Source organism: Bombyx mori, chromosome 16 (genome assembly GCF_030269925.1).
Source record: "Bombyx mori chromosome 16, ASM3026992v2".
Lineage (NCBI taxonomy): Eukaryota > Metazoa > Arthropoda > Insecta > Lepidoptera > Bombycidae > Bombyx > Bombyx mori.
Window position 1 is genome coordinate 11,320,559 of NC_085122.1, and position 26,592 is coordinate 11,347,150.

The 26,592-nt window shown below is 44.6% G+C and overlaps 1 protein-coding gene across 2 annotated transcripts; it reads right to left on the minus strand.

The window, feature by feature from the left end:
• Positions 1-1,136: 1,136 nt before the first annotated feature.
• On the minus strand, positions 1,137-26,060 carry LOC101746275 (alpha-tocopherol transfer protein-like). 2 transcript variants are annotated; one of them, XM_004922701.5, is made up of 7 exons: positions 25,885-26,060; positions 24,116-24,256; positions 10,389-10,542; positions 9,225-9,329; positions 6,707-6,854; positions 4,788-5,004; positions 1,137-1,307 (listed from the first exon to the last, which is right to left on the minus strand). In XM_004922701.5, exons 2-7 carry the CDS (start codon positions 24,246-24,248, stop codon positions 1,153-1,155), a joined length of 912 nt encoding a protein of 303 aa, XP_004922758.1. In that variant the 5' UTR covers positions 24,249-24,256; positions 25,885-26,060; the 3' UTR covers positions 1,137-1,152. The 2 variants fall into 2 exon arrangements, with proteins under 2 accessions (XP_004922758.1, XP_062529105.1); XM_062673121.1 differs by lacking the exon at positions 25,885-26,060 and adding an exon at positions 25,187-25,262.
• Between the last annotated feature and the right edge of the window lie 532 nt (positions 26,061-26,592).

Genomic DNA, 26,592 nt, shown 5'->3' on the forward strand with positions numbered 1-26,592 from the left:
GGATACGTCAATCTACCTACGATATACTAGAAAAATAAAATCAATAATGATATGAAATTTTTATTACGAATGATTAGATTGTAAACTATTGAAATACCTTGAGATTACCAACGAGGAATAAGCGTATTCTACATAATAATTTACTTCGATAAGGCCTTAGTGTCATGATAATCGCCTTAACGTTGCCGCCGCTGACTATCCACCGAATCCTGATCACGCAGGAACTAGTCACAGTCCATCATATCCGCTAACCTCCGCACTAGACGCATTCAACTCTGAAACAAGGAGCAGGCTTAGGGACCCCGGTAACCGTACTCGTCGAACTCGACAAGGAGTTCGACATGCAACCTAACCCACGCATCAGCCCGCTGTGTTTCTCGGCGGATCTTCTCAGCGGGTCGCAATTCCGATCCGGTAGCAGATTCATTTACTAAGCAGCTACTCTTGAGTTGTTAGATCTCTTCCGGAGGCGTTCCTGGAGCTATTAGCAAATCCCATCCCTTCTGGCTGATAATGAAATCCTTTGAAATAGATTGATCAACAACGTTCTAATACTATTCTTTACTGGTGGTAGGACCTTTTGTGAGTCCGCGCGGGTAGGTACCACCACCCTGCCTATTTCTGCCGTAAAGCAGTAATGCGTTTCAGTTTGAAGGGTGGGGCAGCCGTTGTAACTATACTTGAGACCTTAGAACTTATATCTCAAGGTGAGTGGCGCATTTACGTTATAGATGTCTATGGGCTCCAGTAACCACTTAACGCCAGGTCGGCTGTGAGCTCTTTTTTTTAATTTTTTTTTATTGCCCTTGTAGGCAGTCGAGCATACGGCCCACCTGATGGTGAGTGGTAACTAAGCAACTAAGCAATAAAAAATAAAAACTTGTTGCGTGCGCAAATCTTAGAGTAAATCGGAGTTTATCGAGCGCTATGTAAAGTTATTGATCAGAAATCGAGATTCGATAAGGGTCTGTGGTAACCAGGACCTTGGCGACACTCCTGGCGTTGCTGATACTCACCATTGACGGTGACCACTCTCCACCAACCACCCAACCGATCTTTATATATTAGTAAGAACAAAGAGTGGTCAATGTAAGGCTATTGGTATTACTAATATTACTAGCATTGAAACAAACAAATTTGGCAAATATTTTATTAATCTATTTCTAATTTTTTAAACGATCCCTCTATCCCTCCGAATATGTCTGTGATTGTCTTCGGTTTTCCGGGCCTCAGTGATTCCACCACCCTCTTCTTATTCTCCTCAGCAAAATAATCGTAATTCGCTTTGGCATTAGCAATGACGTCCGCTGTAAACAAATTCATGTTATAATCGATCGTTATTCGTTTTGGAACGAAGTTCCTTATGGGACGATGCGGAGGGGTACCCTAACCGGGAAAAAACGTCCGTAACGTAAGATTTTTATTAGTAATGCACATTGCTTAGGAACGTAACTCTGCGCTTACGTTCCATCGAAGCACTGTCAGAGCTCGACTCAGACCACCGACCTGTCCTTATGCAGCTCGGTCGCCCTCACAACCCAGTCACTGTTACGAGGACCATGGTGGATTGGAATAAGCTGGGCACGTGCCTAGCCGAAGCCGCTCCGCCAATCCTCCCTTACGGCCTGGATTCGAATCTATCCCCCGAGGACACCGTCGAATCCATAAACATCATTACCGATCACATCTCTTCCGCGATCATTAGATCTTCAAAAGAAGTCGATGTGGAGGACAGCTTCCACCGCATCAGACTATCCTCCGAACTTAGGAATCTCTTAAGAGTTAGGAACGCGGCAATCCGGGCCTACGATCGGCTTCCCACGCATTCAAACCGGATTCGGATGCGTCGTCTACAACGCGAAGTCCACTCCCGCCTAAGCGACGCGCGTAACGATAATTGGCATAGTTATTTAGAACAACTCGCGCCCTCCCACCAAGCATACTGGCGACTAGCTAGGACTCTCAAATCCGAAACTACCGCTACGATGCCTCCCCTCGTACGCCCTTCAGGCCAACCACCGGCATTCGATGACGATGACAAGGCTGAGCTGCTGACCGATGCACTGCAAGAGCAGTGCACCACCAACACTCAACACGCGGACCCCGAACACACCGAGTTAGTCGACAGGGAGGTCGAGCGCAGAGCTTCCCTGCCGCCCTCGGACGCGTTACCCCCCATTACCACTGACGAAGTTAGAGACGCGATCCACAATCTCCAACCTAGGAAGGCATCCGGCTCCGACGGCATTCGCAACCGCGCGCTAAAACTCTTGCCAGTCCAACTGATAGCAATGTTGGCTACAATTTTAAATACCGCTATGACGCACTGCATCTTTCCCGCGGTGTGGAAAGAAGCGGACGTTATCGGTATACATAAGCCGGGCAAACCGACAAACGAAACATCTAGTTACCGTCCGATTAGTCTCCTCCCGACGATAGGAAAAATTTACGAACGGCTCCTTAGGAAACGCCTCTGGGATTTTGTTACCGCGAACAAAATTCTCATAGACGAACAGTTCGGATTCCGCTCTAAACACTCGTGCGTACAACAAGTGCACCGCCTCACGGAGCACATCCTGATAGGACTAAATAGGCGTAAACAAATCCCGACCGGCGCCCTCTTCTTCGACATCGCGAAGGCGTTCGACAAAGTCTGGCACAACGGTTTAATTTACAAACTGTACAACATGGGAGTGCCAGACAGACTTGTGCTCATCATACGAGACTTCTTGTCGAACCGTTCGTTTCGATATCGAGTAGAGGGAACTCGTTCTCGTCCCCGTCAACTGACTGCCGGAGTCCCGCAAGGCTCCGCGCTCTCCCCGTTATTATTTAGTTTGTATATCAATGATATACCCCGGTCTCCGGTGACCCATCTAGCGCTCTTCGCCGATGACACGGCTATCTACTACTCGTGTAGGAAGATGTCGCTGCTTCATCGGCGACTCCAGATCGCAGTAGCCACCATGGGACAGTGGTTCCGGAAGTGGCAAATTGACATCAACCCCACGAAAAGCGCAGCGGTGCTCTTCAAAAGGGGTCGCCCTCCGAACATCACTTCGAGCATCCCACTCCGTAGTAGGCGCGCAAACACCTCCGCCGTTAGTCCCATCACTCTCTTTGGCCAGCCCATACCGTGGGTCTCGAAGGTCAAATATCTAGGCGTCACCCTCGACAGAGGGATGACATTCCGTCCCCATATAAAAACGGTACGCGACCGCGCCGCGTTTATTCTAGGACGACTCTATCCAATGCTTTGTAGTCGAAGTAAACTGTCCCTCCGCAATAAGGTAACTCTCTACAAAACTTGTATACGCCCCGTCATGACGTATGCAAGCGTAGTGTTCGCTCACGCAGCCTGCACCCACTTGAAATCCCTTCAGGTTATTCAATCACAATTCTGCAGGATAGCCGTCGGAGCGCCATGGTTCCTTAGGAATGTGGATCTCCATGATGACCTGGAGCTCGACTCATTTAGTAAGTATCTACAGTCGGCATCGCTGCGCCATTTTGAGAAGGCGGCACGACATGAGAACCCTCTCATCGTAGCCGCTGGAAATTACATACCCGACCCAGTAGACCGAATGGTAAACCGTCGACGTCGCCCAAAGCACGTCATTACGGATCCTCCTGATCCATTAACGGTGCTCTTAGGCACCACAAGCACCGGTCACCGTCCTCGTCGAACCCGTCGCTTGCGACGAAGGGCTCGACGAGCGAACTAACCCACAGACACAGCCCACTGAGTTTCTCGCCGGATCTTCTCAGGGGGTCGCGTTTCCGATCCGGTGGTAGATTCTGCGAAGCACTGCTCTTGCTAGGGTCAGTGTTAGCAATTCTCCGGTTGAGCCCCGCGAGCTCACCTACAAACGTTAGGGTGAAGCTGAAATAGCCTCTCAAGGCTATCAGAATAGGTAGGAAAAAAAAATAAAAAAAAAAAAAATAAAAAAAAAAAAAAAAAAAAAAAAAAAAAAAAAAAAAAAAAATTATAATAATAATAATAATAATGCACACAGTGTACGACTTAACTTTGTAATAGGGTACAAAAATAATATATTTTTTTATCATTGATTGACCACGATCTCAGAGCGTTCGCAATACACTAACTCTTATGCAAACAACCGTGAATGAAGTGTACCACAATAAGTTCGCATGTTATCGAATGACCGTGGGTTGTTGCGAAACCTCCAGTTTTATTTTCTTTATACCTCGAATATCACTTAAAATTAATATTATTATAATAAGGAACTTTGTTCCTATCCGGTATCCCACGACACCACGTAGGTACTTTTTTTTTTAAATTTGACTGTATACACTGCTTTTTCAAGATCTAGATTCATTTAAACTGTACCAATCTGTCTTTTTAACACGCTCTCATTAGCTTTTTACGTTCAAGATTAGCTTCTGATTAACTTGAAAATTTGCACGCGCATCGAGGACCGATGACAAAACAATAATTTAATTTAACTTCGTTCTAATGTCCTGACCAATATTATCAAATAAGAAACGAGCTGATTATTGCTAGCGCGTTGTTTCTATTTAATCGTCTTTTTCTTTTTTATACCATATATTATTTTAGCATTCTTTTTTTGTAATAGTCCATTTTTCTGGTAAAAGTGGGGAAAAAACAATTTGAATTTTAACTGTTCGTCATTGGCGAACTGGAAATGACGTGTCTACTGTTGAAGCTATTTTGGATTTTACGTTTGTAAGTGTGCTAAGCGGTTCTCAATCTGTTTTGAATAAGTCTGGTAGTTAATAATAAATGAAATGACAAATTTAAATACCTTGAGCTTCCTCAAACGGCTTGTACTCTCCTCCTGCTTGTTTAGGCAGTCCCTCAATCGGAAGATATTTGCCGATCGTCTTGGAACCTATCTGGTGGATAACCATCATGTCAATGAGTTCTTTCTTCATAAACGGCTTCAGAATCATCAACAAACGGTCCATGAATGATGGCGCATTCATGAAATGTAGGCCTTGGAGTTTGACGAACATCGCCTCCTAAAAATGTAATCGAGTAAGACTTATTTTAGGTAAAAACAACGGGACGTGCACTAGTATATAAGTCGTGAAGTGATTATGAAGAAATCGAATAACACTTAATATGAAAACATTATTTATTCGACTCTTACCAAGATTTTCACATTACTAAATGTTTAGTAAAAAATAAATAATAGTTTATAAAAAAACTAACAAAATACGCTTTTATAGAAAATCCAACTAAAAAATAGAAAATAAATTTTAATAAATTTGAATTTAAAAAAAGCGTGAGCTGCTTTTCAGGTTATTATGAAAATAACCCTTCTACTCATATCTGTTCATAAAATATTTATAACTACTGATATCATGCATCCCACGGTTTTTTTTACAATAAAATCATTTTTTCTTACACTATTTTTAACTCAAATTTATTAAATTTATTTTCTATTTTTAGTTGGATTTAGTATGAAAGCGTATTTTATTAGTTTTTTTAAACTTTTTTTTTCCATTTTTTAGTTCAATTTCAATTTTTTTTTAATTTTTTTTTAATATTGAATTTTCATCGGTCCTTAATAAGTATACCCAATTTCGAGTTGATCCGACGTTTTGAAGGGGGTCAAAATCATGTTCAAAGATTCCGTTACATACTAACATACATACGTCTGAAGCTAATAAAAGCGTATTAACAATGCATCCTCAAAGTTTTCGGAACAAGCTCTCAATATCCTGTGCTTATGGAATCTCAGGGCGTCTGCTCCTAACATTCTATCAGCAGTCTTCAGTCTACCCGTGATCATTTGAAACACGTCCGAATATAAAAAATTCGGTATATATGAAAATCTTATTAGGTGCCCGTTCTGCAATAGTGTTTATAGTTGTAGATAGGTTTTTTTAGGATAGGCTTAGCAAAGCTTTGAAACAATTCGACTTGTGATATGCATATTATGTATAAATAATGTTCTGTGTACTATGATGCAAAATGTTCTTCGTGAAAATGATTTGAAATTTTTTTTTTTTTTTTTTTATTGCTTAGATGGGTGGACGAGCTCACAGCCCACCTGGTGTTAAGTGGTTACTGGAGCCCATAGACATCCACAACGTAAATGCGCCACCCACCTTGAGATACAAGTTCTAAGGTCTCAAGTATAGTAACGACGGCTGCCCCACCCTTCAAACCGAAACGCATTACTGCTTCACGGCAGAAATAGGCAGGGTGGTGGTACCCACCCGCGTGGACTCACAAGAGGTCCTACCACCAGTAAAATTGTCTAGTATAGTACTATTAGTACAGTTACTCTATCAGGTGGAGCCCGTGAGATCATCGTCTATCTATCCCAGCGTCGTTGAACCCTTAGGCTATCTTAGCGATTATGCAGGATAATAATAATAATAAATAAATATTTACTAACAATCACGCCACATTAACTGGTCCCGTACTAAGTTCGTAAAGAACTTGTATTACAGGTACCAGATATCGGAAATAAATGTAAGATTTTTATTATACACATACATATATTTAATAAACATCCATAACCCTGGAAAAGACATTTCTACATTTATCATACAAATATCTTCCCTTGGCGGGATTCGAACCCGCGACCCCCTTGTGTAGTGACCATGTCACTTACCACTACACCAGACGGCCGTTTGGATGGATTATCAAACATAATAACAAAAACAAAAACATGACAATAGCCACATAAGGTCGATAAATCGAATTTACCTGCAAATAAAATAGAAACTGCTGTACGGTCTGAATATCAAGTCTGGCAAGATGGGATAGAGTGACCTTGTCCAAGTCAATAACTATGACCAGCCCTGGCCAAGTCCCCGACTGGTATTGCCAGAGGTCAATCACCATTAATACTATCCTGTAAATAAAAGGGTCCATATTGATTCATCTGAGACCTCCAGAAGTTAGATATAAAATTTCATAAATTTGAATTAAATATAGTGTAAGAAAAAAATATTTTGTTGTAAAAAAAAAAAATGTGGGGTTCTTTTCAGGATATTATCAAAATAACCCTTCTACTGATATCTGTTCATAAGATATTTATAACTACTGATACCATGCACCCCACGGTTTTTTCACAAGAAAATCTTTTTTTTTTACACTATTGTTAATTCAAATTTATTAAAATTATTTTCTATTTTTAGTAGGATTTTCTATAAAGCGTATTTTGTTAGTTTTTTTTAAACTATAATACTATTTATTTTTAATTTTTTAGTTGAATTTAAATTTTATCAATAACATTTTTTTTAAATACTGAATTGTCATCGGTCCATAATTGCGAGTTAATCCAACGTTTTGAAGGGGGTCAAAATCATGTTAAAAAATTCCGTTACATACATACGTCTGAAGATAATAAAAGCGTATTAATATCTAGTATGGTCCTAATGATATTACCTACGTTGAGTTTTAAGAACGGTAATAGAAAGAGCCTCTGAACATCAAAAGAATTCGATAGATATTTTTTTTTATTCTTTATTTTTTGTACACACAGTTAATATAATACAGTAATTGCGATAAGATATAAAAATGGCGAGCTTAACTCAACAATTGAGTTATCTACCAGCTAACCGTTCGTAAAGAAGGAAAGCTTTACATGAGTGGGTAGATGAGTACAATCTAATCAATTTATTTATTGATACCATACACAATAACAATAATAAAAATAAGAGATAGGATATAGAGATAGGATCGAATGTAAATACAACCAACTTCCCTAACTCATGAGGGCGAATCTTCAATTGTATTATGACAGATATCATTCTTCAAAACTTATAACTAACGCGCTACCACAAGTACTGAATTGGACCTAGAAAAAGATTTACTTTTTTATTGCTTAGATGGGTGAACAAGCTCACGTCCTACCTGGTGTTAAGTGTTCACCGGACATTATAGATATCTACAACGTAAATGCTACCATCCACCTTAAGACAAGAGTTCTAAGGTCTCAGTTTTGACAGTACAACGGCTGCCCTACCCTTCAAACCGAAGCGCATTAGTGCTTCACGGCATAAATAGGTAGGGTGGTGTTACCTACCCGTGCGGACTCACAAAAGGTCCTACCACCAGTGAAATGGAAGATGGAAGATTAGCGGTGTTAAGAGTCCAACGGATGGTATCGGTTGGACGTCTGTGTCTGGTTGGAGTGCCAGGAAATGCATCATGAACTACGCTGCCATGAAAGTCCGTGGTGTCCCAGCTGGTCGACCACTGCCATTTCCCGTTAAATAACAGTTACATTTTATTTTTATTTTTTTTTATTGCTTAAATAGGTGGACGAGCTCACAGCCCACCTGGTGTTAAGTGGTTACTGGAGCCCATAGACATCCACAACGTAAATGCGCCACCCACCTTGAGATACAAGTTCTAAGGTCTCAAGTATAGTTACAACGGCTGCCCCACCCTTCAAACCGAAACGCAAGCAGTAGCTTCACGGCAGAAATAGACAGGGTGGTGGTACCCACCCGCGCGGACTCACAAGAGGTCCTACCACCAGTAACTACACACTAATGTCTGAATCATCATATCATATTAAATTGTATTATTAATAAGCTCGATTAATAGCCGGTCAGTATGATGCTTGTTTATTTAATTCGGTTTTCCAACAAATTATAATTATAATTACGAAAATTATAATCATTAATAGAGTAATAAATGTTTCTTAGTATTAACTTAACTTAACACTTAGTTAACAACAAGAATATACAGCATTCAGAGAAATATAACTTTGTTAAAACAAAATAAATTAGGAACAAATTATACATACATAAAATTGGAGTGTCTGTTTGTAATATTAAAATAACCGCTTTTTACTACATGCATATGAATATAATTATATAAGTATATATAATACGGTACATACATCAAAATAGCAATTTCTACAATTTTTGTATGTCCGTCTGTTTGTTCCGGCTAATCTCTGGAAAGGTTGGACCAATTTTGACGAGACTTTCACTGATAGGTAGCTGATGATATAAAGAGTAACTTTTTTTAGAATAGCTTCGCCCCGCGGCGTCACCCGCGGTACGACCATAATCGCGGGTAACATCGCGGGACTCAACTATCAATAATAAAATTTAACGTTTCCGAACCGAAGCGAGGGCGGGTCGCTAGTAAATAATAATTAGTTATCAATAATTTATATATTAGATATACTAGATATACGTTTTTGATTATGATTTTTATTATTTCTGAAACCCCAAAAGCAATAAAAAAAAAAAACAAAGCTTACTTGATAGCCTCCTGGAATATGAAGTTTTTGGTGTTATAGTCGAGGAGCCTGCAATATATAACTGCCGAGTCATCATACGCTCGAACCTCTAACGGTAACACCAAACTAAAACAAAAGCAAAACTTTAAAAATAAGGTATTACTAGTGTCGCGGCGCCTGACTCGTTTAGTACAACAAGCTAGCCAAAACGTCATACCAGAACATTTACTACTACCGGCACCGCGCGCTGACAGCATTTTTTTTTTGTGATTTTATGACCTGGTCACTGAGACCTTTAAGTTATATCTTATTTTAATCTATATTCATATTTTTATGAAAAATTATATTATGGAGTGAAATGAAATGAAGATGATTAATTTCAGACATTAATCAACTGGGATGAAATTAAATGAAATGAAATGAGATGATATGGGATGAAATATAATTTCAGTAAAATGGTGGTCATTTACTAAGATTTTTTCAGTGGACTTTTTGGAGGATCCCGAAAAGTTACGTCCAGCGGCTTTGCTTCGTTTTCCCACATTCGTGCACTTTCACAGATATTAAACAGTTAATAAACCACCATTATTACACATTTAAACCCGAAGAAACACTAAATAGACAAAATAAAACAAATCACACTTCACTCCTCGCCTTCCCGCCAAAAAGTCCTCCAACAATATTCTTAATATACCTCACAATAATCATTATTGGCTCAAGATCTTTCCTTTTCGAGAAAGGTCACATTCTTTACATTCATCGACGTGCAATCAGAACCAAAGCATTGTAAATTGTAATTAAAGCAAGTAGCAAGAATTCAATTGGTCTTATTATAGAAGCAATAAAGCCACAGTGTCTCGCGTAGACAACTAGAACAAAACGAAACCAGATTATTTTAATTCAAGTTTGACTTTCACAGGCCAAACCACTAAGAACCTTGAGAGGCTATATCAGCGTAACCTTAACTAGTAGGTGAGCTCAAGGGGCTCAAACCTGACGACGTTGCTAACACGAACCCTAGCAAGAGCCGTGCTACGCAGAATCTACCACCGGATCGGAAACGCGACCCACTGAGAAAATCCGGCGAGAAACTCAGTGGGCTGTGTCTGAGGGTAAATGATTGCCTAAAACGGCTTACGCATATAGAAACCCATTAAATACAGCAGTAGCTAAAGTATGACTTACGGAACTTTCATGCTGACCAAAGTCCTCCCATCAGGAAGTCTATCCTTGAACAAATTTGTGAACAGCGTACGCAACGTGCAGTTGAGGTCAAGGACCTGCTTGGAGACCTCCATGCTTCTGTGGCAGCAGTGGTAGACGAGAATGAGGTCCAAATCTACGAGAACAAAATGAAACTTGTAAAGATTGTGAAAATTCTAATTTGCTTAATTACTGGTTGTTTTACCTCTTGTGACTCCGCACGGGTAAGTACCACCGCCCTGCCTATTTCTGCCGTGAAGCAGTGTTTCGGTTTGAAGGACGGGGCAGCCGTTGTAACCACGGAATAGATGTTGTAACTATACTTGAGACCTGAGAACTTATATCCCAATGTGGGTGGCGTCTTTACGTTGCAGATCTCTATGGGCTCCAGTAACCACTCAACACCAGGTGAGCTGTGAATTCGTCCACCCAACTAAGCAAAAAAAAAAAAATTGTGTATTTCAAAGACAGCGTATACATAGTTCTGGAGATTAGAGTCGCGAAGCAAAAACGTGCCTTCCAGATAAATTATAGTTTTTGTGTATCGTAAAATCGCTAGTAGCTAAGAGGCTATTTAAATTAGACACGTGGACCGGTAGATGAGCTCACACGGCCCCAACCTGAGAGAGTTTGCCAACGCTGGTCCTGGCAAGAGCAGTGCTTCGCTCAATCTACCGCCGGATCGGAATCGCGACCCACTGAGAGGATCAATCTAGAAACTCAGTGGGTTTTCTGTTATTAGTTGCATGCCTTACGACTTGGCATGAAATATTAAGACGTGACGCTTTAGTCACGCGGCATCGAGTTTTGGAATGAATTCCTTCATTCACTGGGTTTCCTCAGCTCTATAAAGTGGCGTTAGCAAGTATCAGTCAGGAATGTGACCGTGCTCTAATGATAAACATATGTCTGGCGTGATTAAACAACAAAACATGGTAATGGAAGGTAGTTGTAGAAACAATCACAAAGAATTGAATGTCATTTACAATTAGCCCGGAAACGAGATGATAGTATGTAATTATGTAATTACATGTAATCGTGTGTCATTTAGACGTAACGATTTAATTTCGATACCAGTACGATCTTTTCCTATTTTTTTATCATCATATCTATATCGGATAGCTAAATATTACTATATTATTATGCTAGTTTTATACAATTGCGTGACGCCAAATTTAGATCTATCCACGCGAACAAAACATTAAAAAGTAGCGTAAAATGTGTTGGAATATGCTTTTAAGACTTACATTGTTCCCGTATCTTTCCTACTTATTTTTTGGTAACCTAAAAGAGCTTTTTCAGCTTCTCGCAGACGAGTAGGTGAGCTCACAGGCTCAATCTGAGAAAATTTGCTAACACCCTAGCAAGAGCAGTGCTTCGCAGAATCTACGACTGGATCGGAATCGCGACTGAGAAGATTCGACGAGAAACTCACTGGGCTGGTCTATGGGCTAATTCGCTCGTCGAGCTCTTCGTCGTAATAGACAAATTTGACCAGGACGGTGTCCGGTATTCCCGTAAATTAACATTTAATACTTATGTGTTAAAGTCATATTTTTTAGTCATAATATAATTTTACCAAATAAGCTTCAAGTATGGGAGTCGAAAAACTACGATTATATTGAAATAAAATTTTCGTTGACACATGTATAATTAATATGTTTTAGCCAAAGAGGCAGAACACGCACCATGACTAATGAATAAAGCAAAATAAATTATTTAACCTTGGGAATTCCGAAGTCACGTGAAATGTTAAGTAGGTATATATTTAAATATTGGTGTAAAATTATACTCATAAGGAAATTAGGTATCGTGTGAAACTTTATTTTCAGAATTTTCTATACATAATATAACCTAACAACATGTATACAACAACAACATATACAACCTAACTAAAAAGCAAATACATATAACAACATATACAACCTAACTAAAAAGAGAAATATTTACAATATAATAGCTATCTTAGAAAATATTTACAAAAAATATAACAGTGCCAAACCGTCATCGCTTAGCACCGTGCCCAGAAGGCGGATGTCATTCCCACATTATATGGCAACGCTTAACCTCTGTGCAAGGTATAAGCCAGCCCTCTGGTCACCAGATGTTTCGGTCAACCTCTTTGCTACCTCATTAAAAAGGCGGTGTGCACTAGGACCAAAGAAACCCAAAGTTTGTACCCCAAACAGCTCAAATATGAAACCTCTATCGATGTTAATATATTTGGGCCGCTTTAGGTTTTCTGCAGTAGCAGCGGCCGCTCCAGCCTCAGCAGACCGAAACGCATTACTGCTTCACGGCCGAAATAGGCGGGGTGGTGGTACCTACCCGTGTAGACTCACAAAAGGTCCTACCACCAGTGAAATTGAAGATGGAAGATCAGCGGTGGTAAGAGTCCGACGGATGGTGTCGGTTGGATGTCTGTGTCTGGTTGGAGTGCCAGGAAATGTATCCTGGACTACGCTGCCATGAAAGTCCGTGGTGTCCCAGCTGGTCGACCATTTCCATTTCCCATTAAATCTTTAATTCCAACAAAAAATTGCTTCATTAGAAGTTTTACGTATTACGTACCTAATTATCATCTCTTGATTTTTATTTAAATTAAAATCACGAATCCATAATATGTCAGAGCTTCTATCAATAAGCGTCAATAATATTTTTACTTCGGAAGTTCTGTGATGAAAATTGAATTTCCGAAAAAACTACAGTTTATTCCTTGCGAAATTATTGAGTAGTTAAACGTTGTATCCGAATCTTGTGCGACTTGCGAATTACGTCAATAACTCGCTTGAACTAGGAAGTAATGACTCTTCATTTTATTACAGACATGTTTATCCAGTTTTTATACAACAACAATTTTAATTTGACTCTATATAAATATTTACAATGGATCAGACGGCCCTTTTTTGTAAGATAGATTTGTTTATGTATAAGTTTAGACTGTCAGTATAGCACACGCTTGAAGATCTTCTCTGTCGTTTTCCCTTCGTATTTGCTACGAAGCGTCCGTGACCTATTGAGTAGGTAGCCTATGCTGATTCATCAATTATTGAACTTCAATACGATGTCGTGTATTCATAACCGTGGTATTTATTTGTAGAATTATAATAATAACATTAATGTTGTGCCAGTAAGAGTGACGCCATCTATCGCCGAATAGCAGAAACGAATATCAAAGGAACTAGTGACATCGAAAACGTCCGAGAAGTACAACGCCATCTGTTGTCAAATGGCGGAAGCGCATATCGAAAATACTCGAACTCTGAGGAATGTTCTCGATAATTCTAGGGATGTCGTATCGACTATAAACGCGTTGCAGAGATGACACGAAGTCAGTGAGTAATCGTAACTATTCGAAGCGAAACAGCGAACAGATCACCTGAAGCGAAGCGGAAAAAGCGAATTGAGAATTTTAAAGTGTTCGATTAGTGTTTTAAGTGTTCTAAGTGCTAATACAGTTTTAATTTATACTTCGGTAGAGCTTTTATTTATAGCCCACAGTGCGTAACAATAATATTAATATTTATTTATTTCTCTCTTAAGGGTATCCCTTGTAAACAGAGATTAGCCTTATAATTCATTTCGTACGTTTGTTGTTAGCCTTTGTAAGAGCTGAAGTCTGTACTAGGTTCAAAGACCTTTCTAAGGATACATGTGCTGGGTTTATGTCGTGAACAGATTAGTGAAGACTGAGCTAATTGTCAGACACTGGCGCGAATAGTTAAGTGTAAAATATACATAAGCAAATACATACAAGCAAAACTTTACAAATACGCATTTGTTTACAAAAAAATAAATATATAGTTTAAAAATATAAAAAAAACACTCCTAAACGTCTAACTGACTCAGTGGTGCAGTAGTTAGTAGCCCTGAATGTCGCACCGAGGGTCGTGGATTCGATTCCTACATCTCGCAAACATTTTGTGATGAACAGGTTTGTTTGCTCTTTATCTGGCTGTTTATTATATATCATCATTCATAATCATTATCCTGCCCTTCTCCCAGTCACCTGGGGTCGGCGCAACATGTTTTCTCCTTCCATACTCTTCTATGATATACCATTTCTTCGCTCACTCCCCTCTTACCCATATCGTCTTTCACGCAATCCATCCATTTATTCTTAGGTCTACCTCTTCCTCTATATTCTTCCACATTCATAGTTAACATTTTCTTACCAACCTCATTTTCATTTCGTCTCATCACATGTCCATACCATCCCAAACGCGCACTTCTCAGCTTCTCTGTCACAGGTGTTGCTTTCAGACTTCATCTAACATATTCATTCCGTATTCTATCCATTCTCGTTACTCTACACATCCATCGCAACATTCGCATCTCTGCTGCATGCAATCGCCTTTCATCCGCCACTTTTGTTGTCCAACAAGCTGATCCATACAAGACGACAGGCCTTATTAAGGTCTTATATATCTTCCCATTTAGGGGAAGAGGAATGTGTGAGTCACATGTGATGCCCCTGACCTGCCGCCATTTCATCCATCCTGCGTCAATTCTGTGCCTCACAGTACGATCCAGTTCACCGTCCCTTTGGATAACAGACCCTTGTTATCGGAAGTCTTTATTATATATATATGTATATATTTAAACGTATATAAGTATGTTTATCAATCTCTGGTACCCATAACACAGGGAATTCTAAATTGGAGCCGGATGACGTGTATGATTAAAATTTGTTTCCTAATATCCATAATTAATTAATATATATAATAATTATATTATAATTATAATAAAATATATTATTTTATTGCTTAGATGAGTGGACGAGCTCACAGCCCACCTGGTGTTAAGTGGTTACTGGAGCCCATAGACATCTACAACGTAAATACGCCACCCACCTTGAGATATAAGTTCTAAGGTCTCAATTATAGTTGCAACGGCTGCCCCACCCTTCAAACCGAAACGCATTACTGCTTCACGGCAGAAAATAGGCAGGGTGGTGGTACCTACCCGTGCGGACTCACAAGAGGTCCTACCACCAGTAATTACGCAAATTATAATTTTGCGGGTTTCATTTTTATTACACGATGTTATTCCTTCACCGTGGAAATCAATAGTGAACATTTGTTGAGTACATATTTCATTAGAAAAATTGGTATCCGCCTGCGGGATTCGAACACCGGTGCATCGCTCAACACGAATGCACCGGACGTCTTATCCGTTAGGCCACGACCTTTTTCCTTTTTAACCTTTTTCATCTGAACACAATCTGAACACAATATTGTGATGGAATCTACCACTAGATTTTTAGAGTCATCATATGCATGTGCCAATGAAATACAATGAACACGGAAATTTATATAATTTAATATAATGTATGTTAAATAGTGTAAGAAAATAAAAATACAAATATACATTTCAAATCACAGCAACTCTATCTCGTTTTGTTTGACTATTGCACACATTTAAATATAATTATCAAAGCAATATTCCTATTTACGAACGGATTTTTTTTAAATTTGGAGAGCTAAAATATATTTATATTCGACAATTTTGATGACATTTAATTTGGAATTTGTATATGAAAAACCTGTCTTTTTGTTTTCCGTAACCAACTCTCGTCTTAAAAACAATTGAATGTATTTGATTACGACTTGGATTCACAATAAAGATTCTTGAAGATCCTGCTTACTGGAGTTTTTTTTTTTTTTTTTTTTTTTTTTTTTTTTTTTTTTTTTTTTTTTTTTTTCACAGGAGAAAATCGCCGGATCCCCACCCGCGCGGCAGGTGGGGTATGTGGGAGTTGAACCTCACTAAAAACTCCTGCCGCTCACAACCGGCGCCCTACCTCGGACCGGGCCGGAGCCCAGTCGGGGCTATTGAAACGGCGGGACAGGGTTGACGCAGAGCACATTACATCCATCCCACCGTCCCACGGACGCCGGACCGGTGGCCGCCAGCGAAACGACCACCGGTTCCCTCGTTCAGCGGGCCGAGAGCCCGCTTTGATGGCGCCGCGTTACACCTTCCCCCAGAGCGGTCGGGGGAACGCGGTCTACCATCACCCGGCTTCCTATTGTGGGTGAGCGTGCAGAGCACGCCACCCCTCGTCTGGGTCCCTCCCCGCACAAAACGGGTGGGACCCCTAGCTCTTAGGGGGCCAGGTCACGGATACGACCCCGGTCCCGACCCCCTGCTCGGCGGCGGCGGGTTTCTGCGTAGTGAGGAGAGCTTTCCCTCACTCGCCCCGCCGCCTCCTTCTGCGAGATGGTGCACTCGCAGAAGTCGAGCATAGCCTTCCATGACTCATCGCTGCCAAGCATCGACGCCACGACGCCAGGCAGCGACAAGTCAGGTCCTATCTTTGCGACCAGGACACGGCGCTGCACCTCCCAAGCGGGGCAGACAGCGAGCGTATGCTCCGCCGTGTCCAGGTCGTGTCCACAATGGTGACACCTCGTCGTCGGCTCAGCCCCTATCCGGCGCAGGTACTTCCCGAAGCATCCGTGCCCGGTCAGCACCTGCACCAGACGAAAGGTGAGACGTCCCTCGCCACGATTCACCCAGTCATCAAAGACCGGGTAAACCGCCTCGACGGTCCGTAGCCCCCACGTGGGGTTGGCCAATCGCCTCGACCACGACTCGAGCACGGACCGCCGAGAATGGGCCTTCCGCGCCCGCAGCTCACTCTCGGGGACACGCGCCACGCCCCGAGCACGAAGCTCGCTGCGCCACCGATAGTCGGCAGCGAGCGACTCCGCCTCCAGCTCCCATGGCGGCGTCCCCGCCAAAACACACGCCGCCTCGAAGGAGACGGTGCGATATCCGCGGATGACCCTGATGGCAACGGTGCGCTGCGGCCGGCGCAGGAACCGAGCCATAGTGGCCCGGTTGCGCGGCTCAGCCCACACAGGTGCACCGTACAGGGCCATCGATCGCACCACCCCCGCGTAGAGACGGCGCACAACCTGATCCGGTCCCCCAACATTCGGGAGCAGCCGGCTCAAAGAACCGGCCGTCCCCATCAATCGGGGGACCAGCTCCGCAAAGTGAGCACGAAAGGCCCACCGGCTGTCCAACACGAGGCCGAGGTACTTCAACTGCACCCCGACCCCTATCCGGACGCCTCCAACCACGATGTGGGTGTCAATGGGTGGCGCCCTCCGTGGCCCGTGAAACCACAGAGCCTCGGATTTATTGAGCGCCACGTCGAGACCCAGCCTCCTTATCCTTCCGACGACGAGGGCCACTCCCGCTGTGGCGAGACGGGCAGACTCCCTAAAATCATCCCCCCGGGCCACGACCAACGTGTCGTCCGCGTAACAAATAACGCGGAGGCCCGGGAGGAGGGCGCCCCTCAGCACCCAGTCGTACCCGATATTCCACAAGAGGGGGCCGAGAACCGACCCCTGCGGAACACCACGCACGACCGGAAAACGATGAAGGGTCCCACCGTACCCGGTACATACGACCGACCTGGCCCCCAAATAGGACCCAACCAGCCGGCGGAGGTAGAGGGGCACTCCATGCCTCTCCAGTGCCCCCCCTATCACGGTCCAGGGCAGAGTGTTAAATGCGTTGGCGATGTCAAGAGACACCGCCAGCGCCACCCCACCCCGAGAAACGGCCTCGTCCGAGAGGGACCGCACGCGAAGAATTGCATCCACGGTCGAACGGCCCTCCCGGAAGCCGTACTGCTCCGCCGACAGGTCAGGCCCCACCCCGACCAGGTGCCGAACGATGCGGGCAGCCAGAATACGTTCCAGCAGTTTTCCCGCCTCGTCCAGCAGCACGATAGGACGATACCCGGCGGCTGTATCCACCGGGCGCCCCTCCTTCCTCAACAACACAAGTCTACCCGTCCGCCAGAGCGACGGAAACCGTCCCGACTCCAAGCAGCCATTATATAGCTCAAGGAGCCGGTCCCCCAGGGCACCGAGGGCCAAGGCCAATACCCGGCCGTGGACTCCGTCCGGGCCGGGGGCCGTGTCTTTCGCAGTCATCTTGACCACGGCCACCCGGAGCTCTGCCTCGGTAATACGGGGCACCTCAGCAGGAGCTTGGCCGTCGACGGTGTCAGACGGCCCGCCCATAGCGGGAGGGACAAAACCCTCCCGCTCCCGCGGGAACAACGCCGAAACGATGTCCCGCAGCTGCTGGGGCTGGAGACGCTCAGTCATAGAGGGGGCCCACGGGCGCAACTTGCCGCGTACCAATTTGTATGGGCTCCCCCACGGATCCGCTTCGAGCGCCTCCAAGAGTCTCTCCATGTTCTGCTCCTTGGCCCGCCTGATGGCCAGCCGCAGGGCGTCCTTCGCAGCGCGATATTCGCGGTGCAGCCGTGCTTCCTCCTCCGCGAACGCGACGGGCTCGTCGCGCCGCAGGCGGCGGCGACGGCGGTGTCTAGTGCACCGGCGGCTCGCCCGAATGGAGACCGCACGCAGTCTTGCAATTTCGGGCGACCACCAGGGCGACTGTCGCCGTCCAGAGTGCCGAGAGCCGACCCGGGGCATCGAAGCATCACATATTCGGTGCATCGCGCCCCGGAACCATTCGGCCTCGGTTTCCACATCAACAGGTTGTGGGCGCTTGGGCGCCCACGCCGCCACCATAGAGGCCTCCACCAGGAGCTCCCTGTTCAGGAGCTTCAGTGCCCACCTAGGGAATGACCGGGATGCACTCTGCGGGGGGTCAACCCCGCGGGCACCTGCAGCCGGCGTCGGCGCAGGGGCAGAAAGATCGTACCGGATATACCGGTGATCGGACAACGATTCCGCCCCCACCACCACTCTCCAGCCGAGGATGCGCCGTGCGACGGGCGAGCTCGCGAACGTCAGGTCCACGATAGACTCGCCCGTCCACCGCACGCAAGTCGCGATCGAGCCCCTATTAACGATACAGAGACCGACCGCGACCGCCCACTCCTCCAGCAGCCTACCACGAGCGTCCGTGAATGGGGAACCCCAAGCGACAGACTTCGCATTGAAGTCCCCCGCCAGTATCACTGAACGGGGAGCGAGGTGACGAGCGATCACCTCTAGCCCGTCCAGGAACCGCTCGAACTCGACGGTAGGCCGATTCGGAGAAAAGTACACCCCGATCACGACGATATTTTCTAACTGTACCGCGACGATCCCGGGGCCCCTGGTCACCATCGCCAGGAGGGGGACCATCGCGGTTCTTCTGATATGTATGGCCGCCAAGCCATCAACGTCCCCAAACCAACAGTCATCCGCTGGGGGAACGAAGTATGGCTCGGCGACCACAGCCACGTCAATTGACCACTCCGCCATGGTCTGGAGCAACATGTCCTGAGCCCCAGCGGAGTGGTTCAAGTTTCCCTGCAGGAAGCGATAGGTGTGATCCATTAAGGCTGAACCACATCCATCGCTCCCTCCCCTACTCCATTGCCCCCGCTATCGGGCGCGAACGCCTCAGCGGGGGACAAAGTGCCGGCCGGTGCTCCCCCGGCCAACCGCTTCTTTTGACGCCGCTTAGCTTGGCGGCGCCGATTTCGTTCAGCATTCTTCCTGCCGGAGGGCAGGCCTTGCCCCCGGCCCGGTGGTCAGCCTTGCGCCCGGCCGCCGCACATAATAAGCAATGCGGCGCAGCCGAGCACACGGCCGCCTTGTGTCCCGGCTGACCACAGCGAAAGCACAATCCGCTGCGGTCAACCGCACTCGCGCATTTTGCGAGGCAGTGCCCAGTGCTGAAGCATCTGAGGCACCGCCAGGCGCGTGGTTCGAGAAGGCGCACGCGGGCCGCTATCCAGCCCACGCGCAACCTGCCCGGTTCCCCCGACGGTCTCCCGGGCGGAGGAGCAGCCAAGGAGGTGGCCGCCTCTACCGGGCAACGCACCCAAACAGAGCCAGCCCCGGTATAACCGAGGCGCAGCTCGCCTACAGTTATATTCTCCAGGGCGCAGTTGCCCCGGGCGGCAATAGCCGCCGCCACCTCATCCTTAGTGGTGCAGTCGTCCAGGCCGGTCACTCTCAATTCAGCCATTTTGACCGGCCTGTGCACCCGAACCTCCTCCTCAGGCAGAACCGTACGGAGCTTCGCCGCCAGACGCTCCGCGATGCCGGAACTATCGGCACCGGGACACTCTAGTAGCTTGGCCCCATTGGCCGTCAGCCTACAGCGGAGGCCCTCCCCCGCCCCGATCTCGTCCAGATCAATAGCCGCGCGCGCCCGGGAGACTACATCTCCGTATGACACGCCCTTGGCCTCGGCGGCCGGCAGCAGCGTTAAGACCACTGCCGCCGACCGCGGCGCGCGCGACGACTTCTTCTTCGTCTTCTTTTTCTTGTTGGCGGCCACAGGCGCTCGACCCTGTTGGGGAGCAGCCTGAGACGCCGCAGTGGCCGGTGCTCCACCCACTTGGGGAGCTGTCGGTACGGCCCTCTTGGCACCCCGCCGGGCCACCACATTCCACCCCTCGTCCATGTTAGACGGGGGGGGGGGGGGCAGCGGACGGGGTTGAGGCGCTTGCGATGTGCACTTCGCGTTAGCGCCGCCCCCCCGCTTGGCTCTGTCTCGCCCCGGGCCCGCCCTAGTGGCTGGAGCCTGTACGGGGGTGGAGCGGGTCACTGCAGCACCCGACACCGCGGCATGTGTAGACGCAGGCCGTTCAGCGTCACTAGCGACAATACGTTTCGCTTCGAGAGCCGCCAGCCCGCCACCCAGCCTTTCCATTACAGCCTGGACGGTGCGATCGATAATCTCGTCCAGGCTGTAGCAATTCGGTTCCGGCAGGCCCACGATCCGTGGCCCCGCGGATCCCTGCTGCCGCTCGACGGCCGTCGCCTCCCTAGACCGCGGCGACGGGAGACGCGAACGCCGCTGTACCGCGCGCGATGGTGGCAGCACGGGCCACGGGTCGCCAGCCGCCGCCGAGGGACAGGGACCCCGAGGGACCCCGGAGACCAGCGGCGACACCGCCGGCACAGATGCCGGAGGAGTCCGCGACCCAGCGGCACGTGGCAACGCGGGCGACGACCTCGTCGGGGCTACCACCACTTTCTCCGGTGGGGCATCCGTGTCAGAGGACGACGTTTGCCCCTCCCCTTCGCGGGAAGAAACTCCCCTCGACTTTCTCTTCCGCCTAACTTTCCCTTTCGGGCCAGCCGCCTCACAGTCGCTGACGAGCGCAGAGCGCGTCGAGCCAGCGCTGGCACACCTCGGTTCGACGGGTTTTCCGCTGCCCGTCGCACAGCCCCCTTCATCGTGGCATGCTTTGCCCCCCCCAGAATACGTGGGGCAGCATGCTCCCACCGAGGTGGAAGCACGGAGGGATTCTCCACCTAGAGTGGTACCCTCCTGGGGTAATTTTTTCGTTAAGTCTGCCATCATTTATTTATTCCTTTATTATTTAACCAGGGGTCGGTCCCCTGGGACGGCCCTCACGACTGGACACCCTCCAGCCACTCATCCCATCACCGGGCACGTCACAGGCTTAGGATTAGGGCATTTTTTATAGAGGTTTGCATCCTCGCGGCCCCTACTAGGCAGCGGCCCCCGCCCCCCACCAAGTGGGGATTACGGTATGGGACAACCCTTGGGACTAGACTCCCTCCAGCCATTCATCCCATCGTCAGGTGTCAAAAAAAAAAAAAAACTTGGGTTTGGGGCATTTTTTATAGAGGTTCGCATCCTCACGGCTCCTGCTAGGCAGCAGCCCCCGTCCCCTACTCGGTAGGGATTGCGGTGTGCTTCTTCGAAGCCACGCCGGTAAACCGGTACCCCCCTTTGGGGGGCCTTCCCCTGTAGCCGCCAAGAGGCAGCCGGGGACATGGCAACCAGCGACCGGAAGGGAGTGCCCTCCGGTTCACTTCTCATCCACGTGGGGTCTACCATTACTGACAGACCCACACGTCTGACCACGGTGTGGCCACGCCGGCGTACCGGTACCCTCCTCTGGAGGGCCTTCCCCTTTAGCAGCCAAAGAGCTGCCGGGGACATGGCCTAGCATCCAAGAGGGCTCCAGAAGGGAGCCCTCTCCCGCTTCACACACACTTTGTCCAGCAAAGGTGGGAAACGGGAACACGGTGTGCAGTCTTCTTTGTTCACGGCACCCCTGTGCAGACAACGCTGATCCACGGTATCGGGGTGCACGCTTAAGCCCCACCGCCGCGACAAGGCGAGACCACGTTCGGTGGGGCTTACTGGAGTTAGGACGTCTTGGGTCAATAATCGTTTAGTGACTTCGCTTTGGACTGGCGTGAATCCAGTATTTAAATTGAAGATTTCAAACTACAGTTGGCTCCACTTTGGTGGGAATATTATATGAAAAAGTTGTCGTGGCCTAAAGGATAAGACGTCCGGTGTTTCGAATTCGTGTTGAGCGATGCACCGGTGTTCGAATCTCAGGCGCGTACCAATTTTTCTAATGAAAATACGTACTCAACAAATGTTCACGATTGAGTTCCACGGTGAAGGAATAACATCGTATAATAAAAATCAAAAACCCGCAAAATTGTAATTTGCGTAATTACTAGTGGTAGGAACTCTTGTGAGTTCGCACAGGTAGGTACCACCACTCCCCCTATTTCTGCCGTGAAGCAGTAATGCGTTTCGGTTTGAAGGGTAGGGCAGCCGTTGTAACTATACTGAGATCTTAGAACTTATATCTCAAGGTGGGTGGTGAATTTACGCCGTAGATGTCTATGGGCTCCAGTAACCACTTAACACCAGGTGGGCTGTAAGCTCGTCCATCCATAGAAAAAAAAATTTTTTTTTTTTAAAGTTAATATTTTTCTTTTAACAATCATTTGTAAATGTCAAGAAGTGTTTTAATAAGAATTGCGACGTTCAAGACTCAAATGTCGACGAAATAACAACACCTTGATCGTCCGTGACCAAGAGAATTGTAAAATATTTAAAAACTTGTTGAAAACGACAATGATAATAATAAAACCGACATTTTCAATAGCTACTTGAACAAAAACTTAGTGATGACAAACGAAAAAAGACTTGGCACTGATATTTTATATTATTATGATTAGGTATTGTTGTTATTCTACTACATTTATTTTAAATCTTTATTAATACAATTTAAAAAAAACACTATATAAAAATAGATAGATAGCGGTATTATCGACACAAGCCACCAGTGGCTAGGACTACAGAGTGAAACATTCTCACAATACGCGCAGTACCGAGAATACCTGCCTTCTGTATCAGGCCCCTAACCCAGCTGGATAACTAAAGTTTCTTAAGATGTTTATCGAAACTTTTCGCCATCAAACCGTGTACCGAAACAACTATTGGAACAATGATGGTTGAGTCAACTTGCCACATGGTGGTAGTGTCATGGGCCAGGTCTAAATATTTTATTATTATTATTTTTTTTTTTTAATAGATATTATTATTATCTATACTAATATTATAAAGCTGACGAGTTAGTTTGCTGTCGCGACACTTTTTATAAATAATAATGTGTTCTACAAAGTCGTTGTACATTATTCTATCATCAATAGTTTTCGCAGGACACGCGATGTAAAGAATATTTTAGGGATTTTTTTTGCTTCTTGGGTTACATTATTGGAGTTTTAGTAAGGATCCCTAATTTTTTTCAAAAAATATTATAGCCTATGTCACTTGGGAATAGTGTAGCTTTCAAACAGTGAAAGAATTTTTCAAATCGGTTAGTAGTTTCGGAGCCTATTCAATACAAACAAACAAATCTTTCCTCTTTATAATATTACTATAGACTATAGATTTATAATATTAGTATAGATTATAAAAAAGCTTACCAGTTAAATGATCTCTTGGCAAATGGGGTTGAGTCTGAAGCCACTGCCTCATCTTCCTAACGTCTTCCGGTGTGATACCTGTCTTCTTCTTGTATTCATCTTCTAAAGTAATTGCCTTCACAGCCTGTGACATTGTTCAAGCTGTAAATCATTAAATTTGATATAAATTTATAATAGATAATTAAGCGGTGGTTGGCACAATATTATAATGATAATTAATAAGCTCACGTACACTATATCTTACAGGTGGTAGGACCTCTTGTGAGTCCGCACGGGTAGGTACCACCACCCTGCCTATTTCTACCGTGAAGCAGTAATGCGTTTCGGTTTGATGGATGGGGCAGCCGTTCTAACTATGCTGAGACCTTAGAACTCATATCTCAAGGTAAGTGGCGGTTGTAGATGTCGATGGGCGTCGGTATCCACTTAACACTAGGTGGACTGTGAGCTCGTCCACACATAAATGCAATAAAAAAAAGAATGAAAATATCAGTGGGCACATACTGGTTACGTAGTTCAGAAGAAGTAAGTGTATATCTGATCTACACTTGAATCAAATTTATTTTACTGAATCCTCTACAATTAATACATGCTTACGTAAAGAAATTAATACTAAAAAACTTTGTATATTAAAAAAATAAAAACCAAATCAGAACTTTTTTAAATACTACTTCGAAACAGTCGAAGCAAGATTGTAAATACACAAAGATACGGTCTATATTAAGTACCTCTTCATTGAGGTTGATTAAGTGAGAATTAAAGTTTGTGAAAAATTAAGTAAACTAATTATATTATAATGTGAAACGTAAAGTAAATTTAGTAATTAAGTAAGTAATTAAGTTCAGTAAATTAAGTAATTAAAGTAAAGTAAGTAAGTTCAGTAATTATAATGAATTCGAACAACCCAATGCCTAAAGTCCAGATGAAATTCATTTTAAATTTTATTAATTCTCTTTTATCTTCGAAGGCAGACGAGCATTCGGCATACGTGATAGTGAGTGGTCACCGATCCCAACCGACATCAGCAATGAGGAGGGAAATACTATTCAGACCTCCTTTAAAGATACATACGTGCAGATGAAAACGAAATCGCAGCCTACTGAGAAGATTCGGTGAAAAACTCAGTGGACTGTGTCTATGGGTATGTATAAATTAGCATTCTGGCTTACTGGCAACCACGGAATAAACTATGACAATTTATGAGTTGAAGAATGACAAGTAGTAATTTTTACGTAGAATATGTGCGCATTTTCTTATAATAGAATTACAAACGTAATAATATGATATATTTTTTTTTTAATAAATTTTACTGGCTTGGAATCAAAGTCCTTTAAGCCATAATATGATGCTATGAAACCTTGGAGCACAGATGATACACAGAGAAGCGTATTGCGATGTTTCAAGTTTGAAGGATCAGACTATAACTGTAACAATTGGAAATTTGACCTCGACCCGCCATGGCATATATGGACCTAACCACTTAACCACAGTTGAGCCGTCTGCCCATCTATAGCACTGGAAAAATATATATGTATTCAAGGAATTACACTATTAAATATTGTAATGAGATCGAACTCCATTTAACCAGAAAATAATTACGTTTGCGAGTTCATTATTAAAAAAAAACACTAAATAATTAAAAAATATATATCTGTGTTGATTTGAAGCAATTTAATATACACATATATATAATAGAAAAATCACTTAAGCATCTATAAATATACTAGATACACGCGTTAGTACGTAAAAAATCAATAATAAAAACTTACATTTATGTAAATAAATATGTATATAGTGGTTTTATTAAGTGAAGGCGACGTCGAGTTGGTTCGTATCACAAAAATGTTATGGTCGCAGATTTATATTATTGAGTCGCTCTGTTTGCGTGTAGGCTAATTATAATAAACTGACTGATCAACATGAAGATATGATGCGCTATGATCTGCTTGGCTAGTCACAGCCTCATAACAAAACGCGTTGTGGCCACAATTGTATAATCTATGGCTGCGGATTTTTTGGAGGGAAAAGTGACTTTTTGGCGGGAACGCGACGAAGGAGTTGTGCGATTTGTTTTATTTTGTCTATTTAGTGTTTCTTCAGGTTTAAATGTGTAATAGCGGTGATTTATTAACTGTTTAAAATCTGTGAAAGTGTACAAATGTGGGAAAATGAAACAATGCCGCTGGATCCTCCAAAAAGTCCACTGATAAAATCTCAGTAAATGGCCACCATTTTACTGAGATTATGTTTCATCCCATATCATCTCATTTAATTTTATTCCAGTTAATTAATGTCTGAAATTAATCATTTTCATTTGATTTCACTCCATATTATAATTTTTCATAAAAATATGAATATAAATTAAAATAAGACATGACCTAATGGTCTTAGTTACCAGGTCATAAAATCCCTTAAAAAAATGGAGGGAAAAGTGAAAATGAATGTTGTGTAAATTTGTTGTTTACACGTGTAAAAAT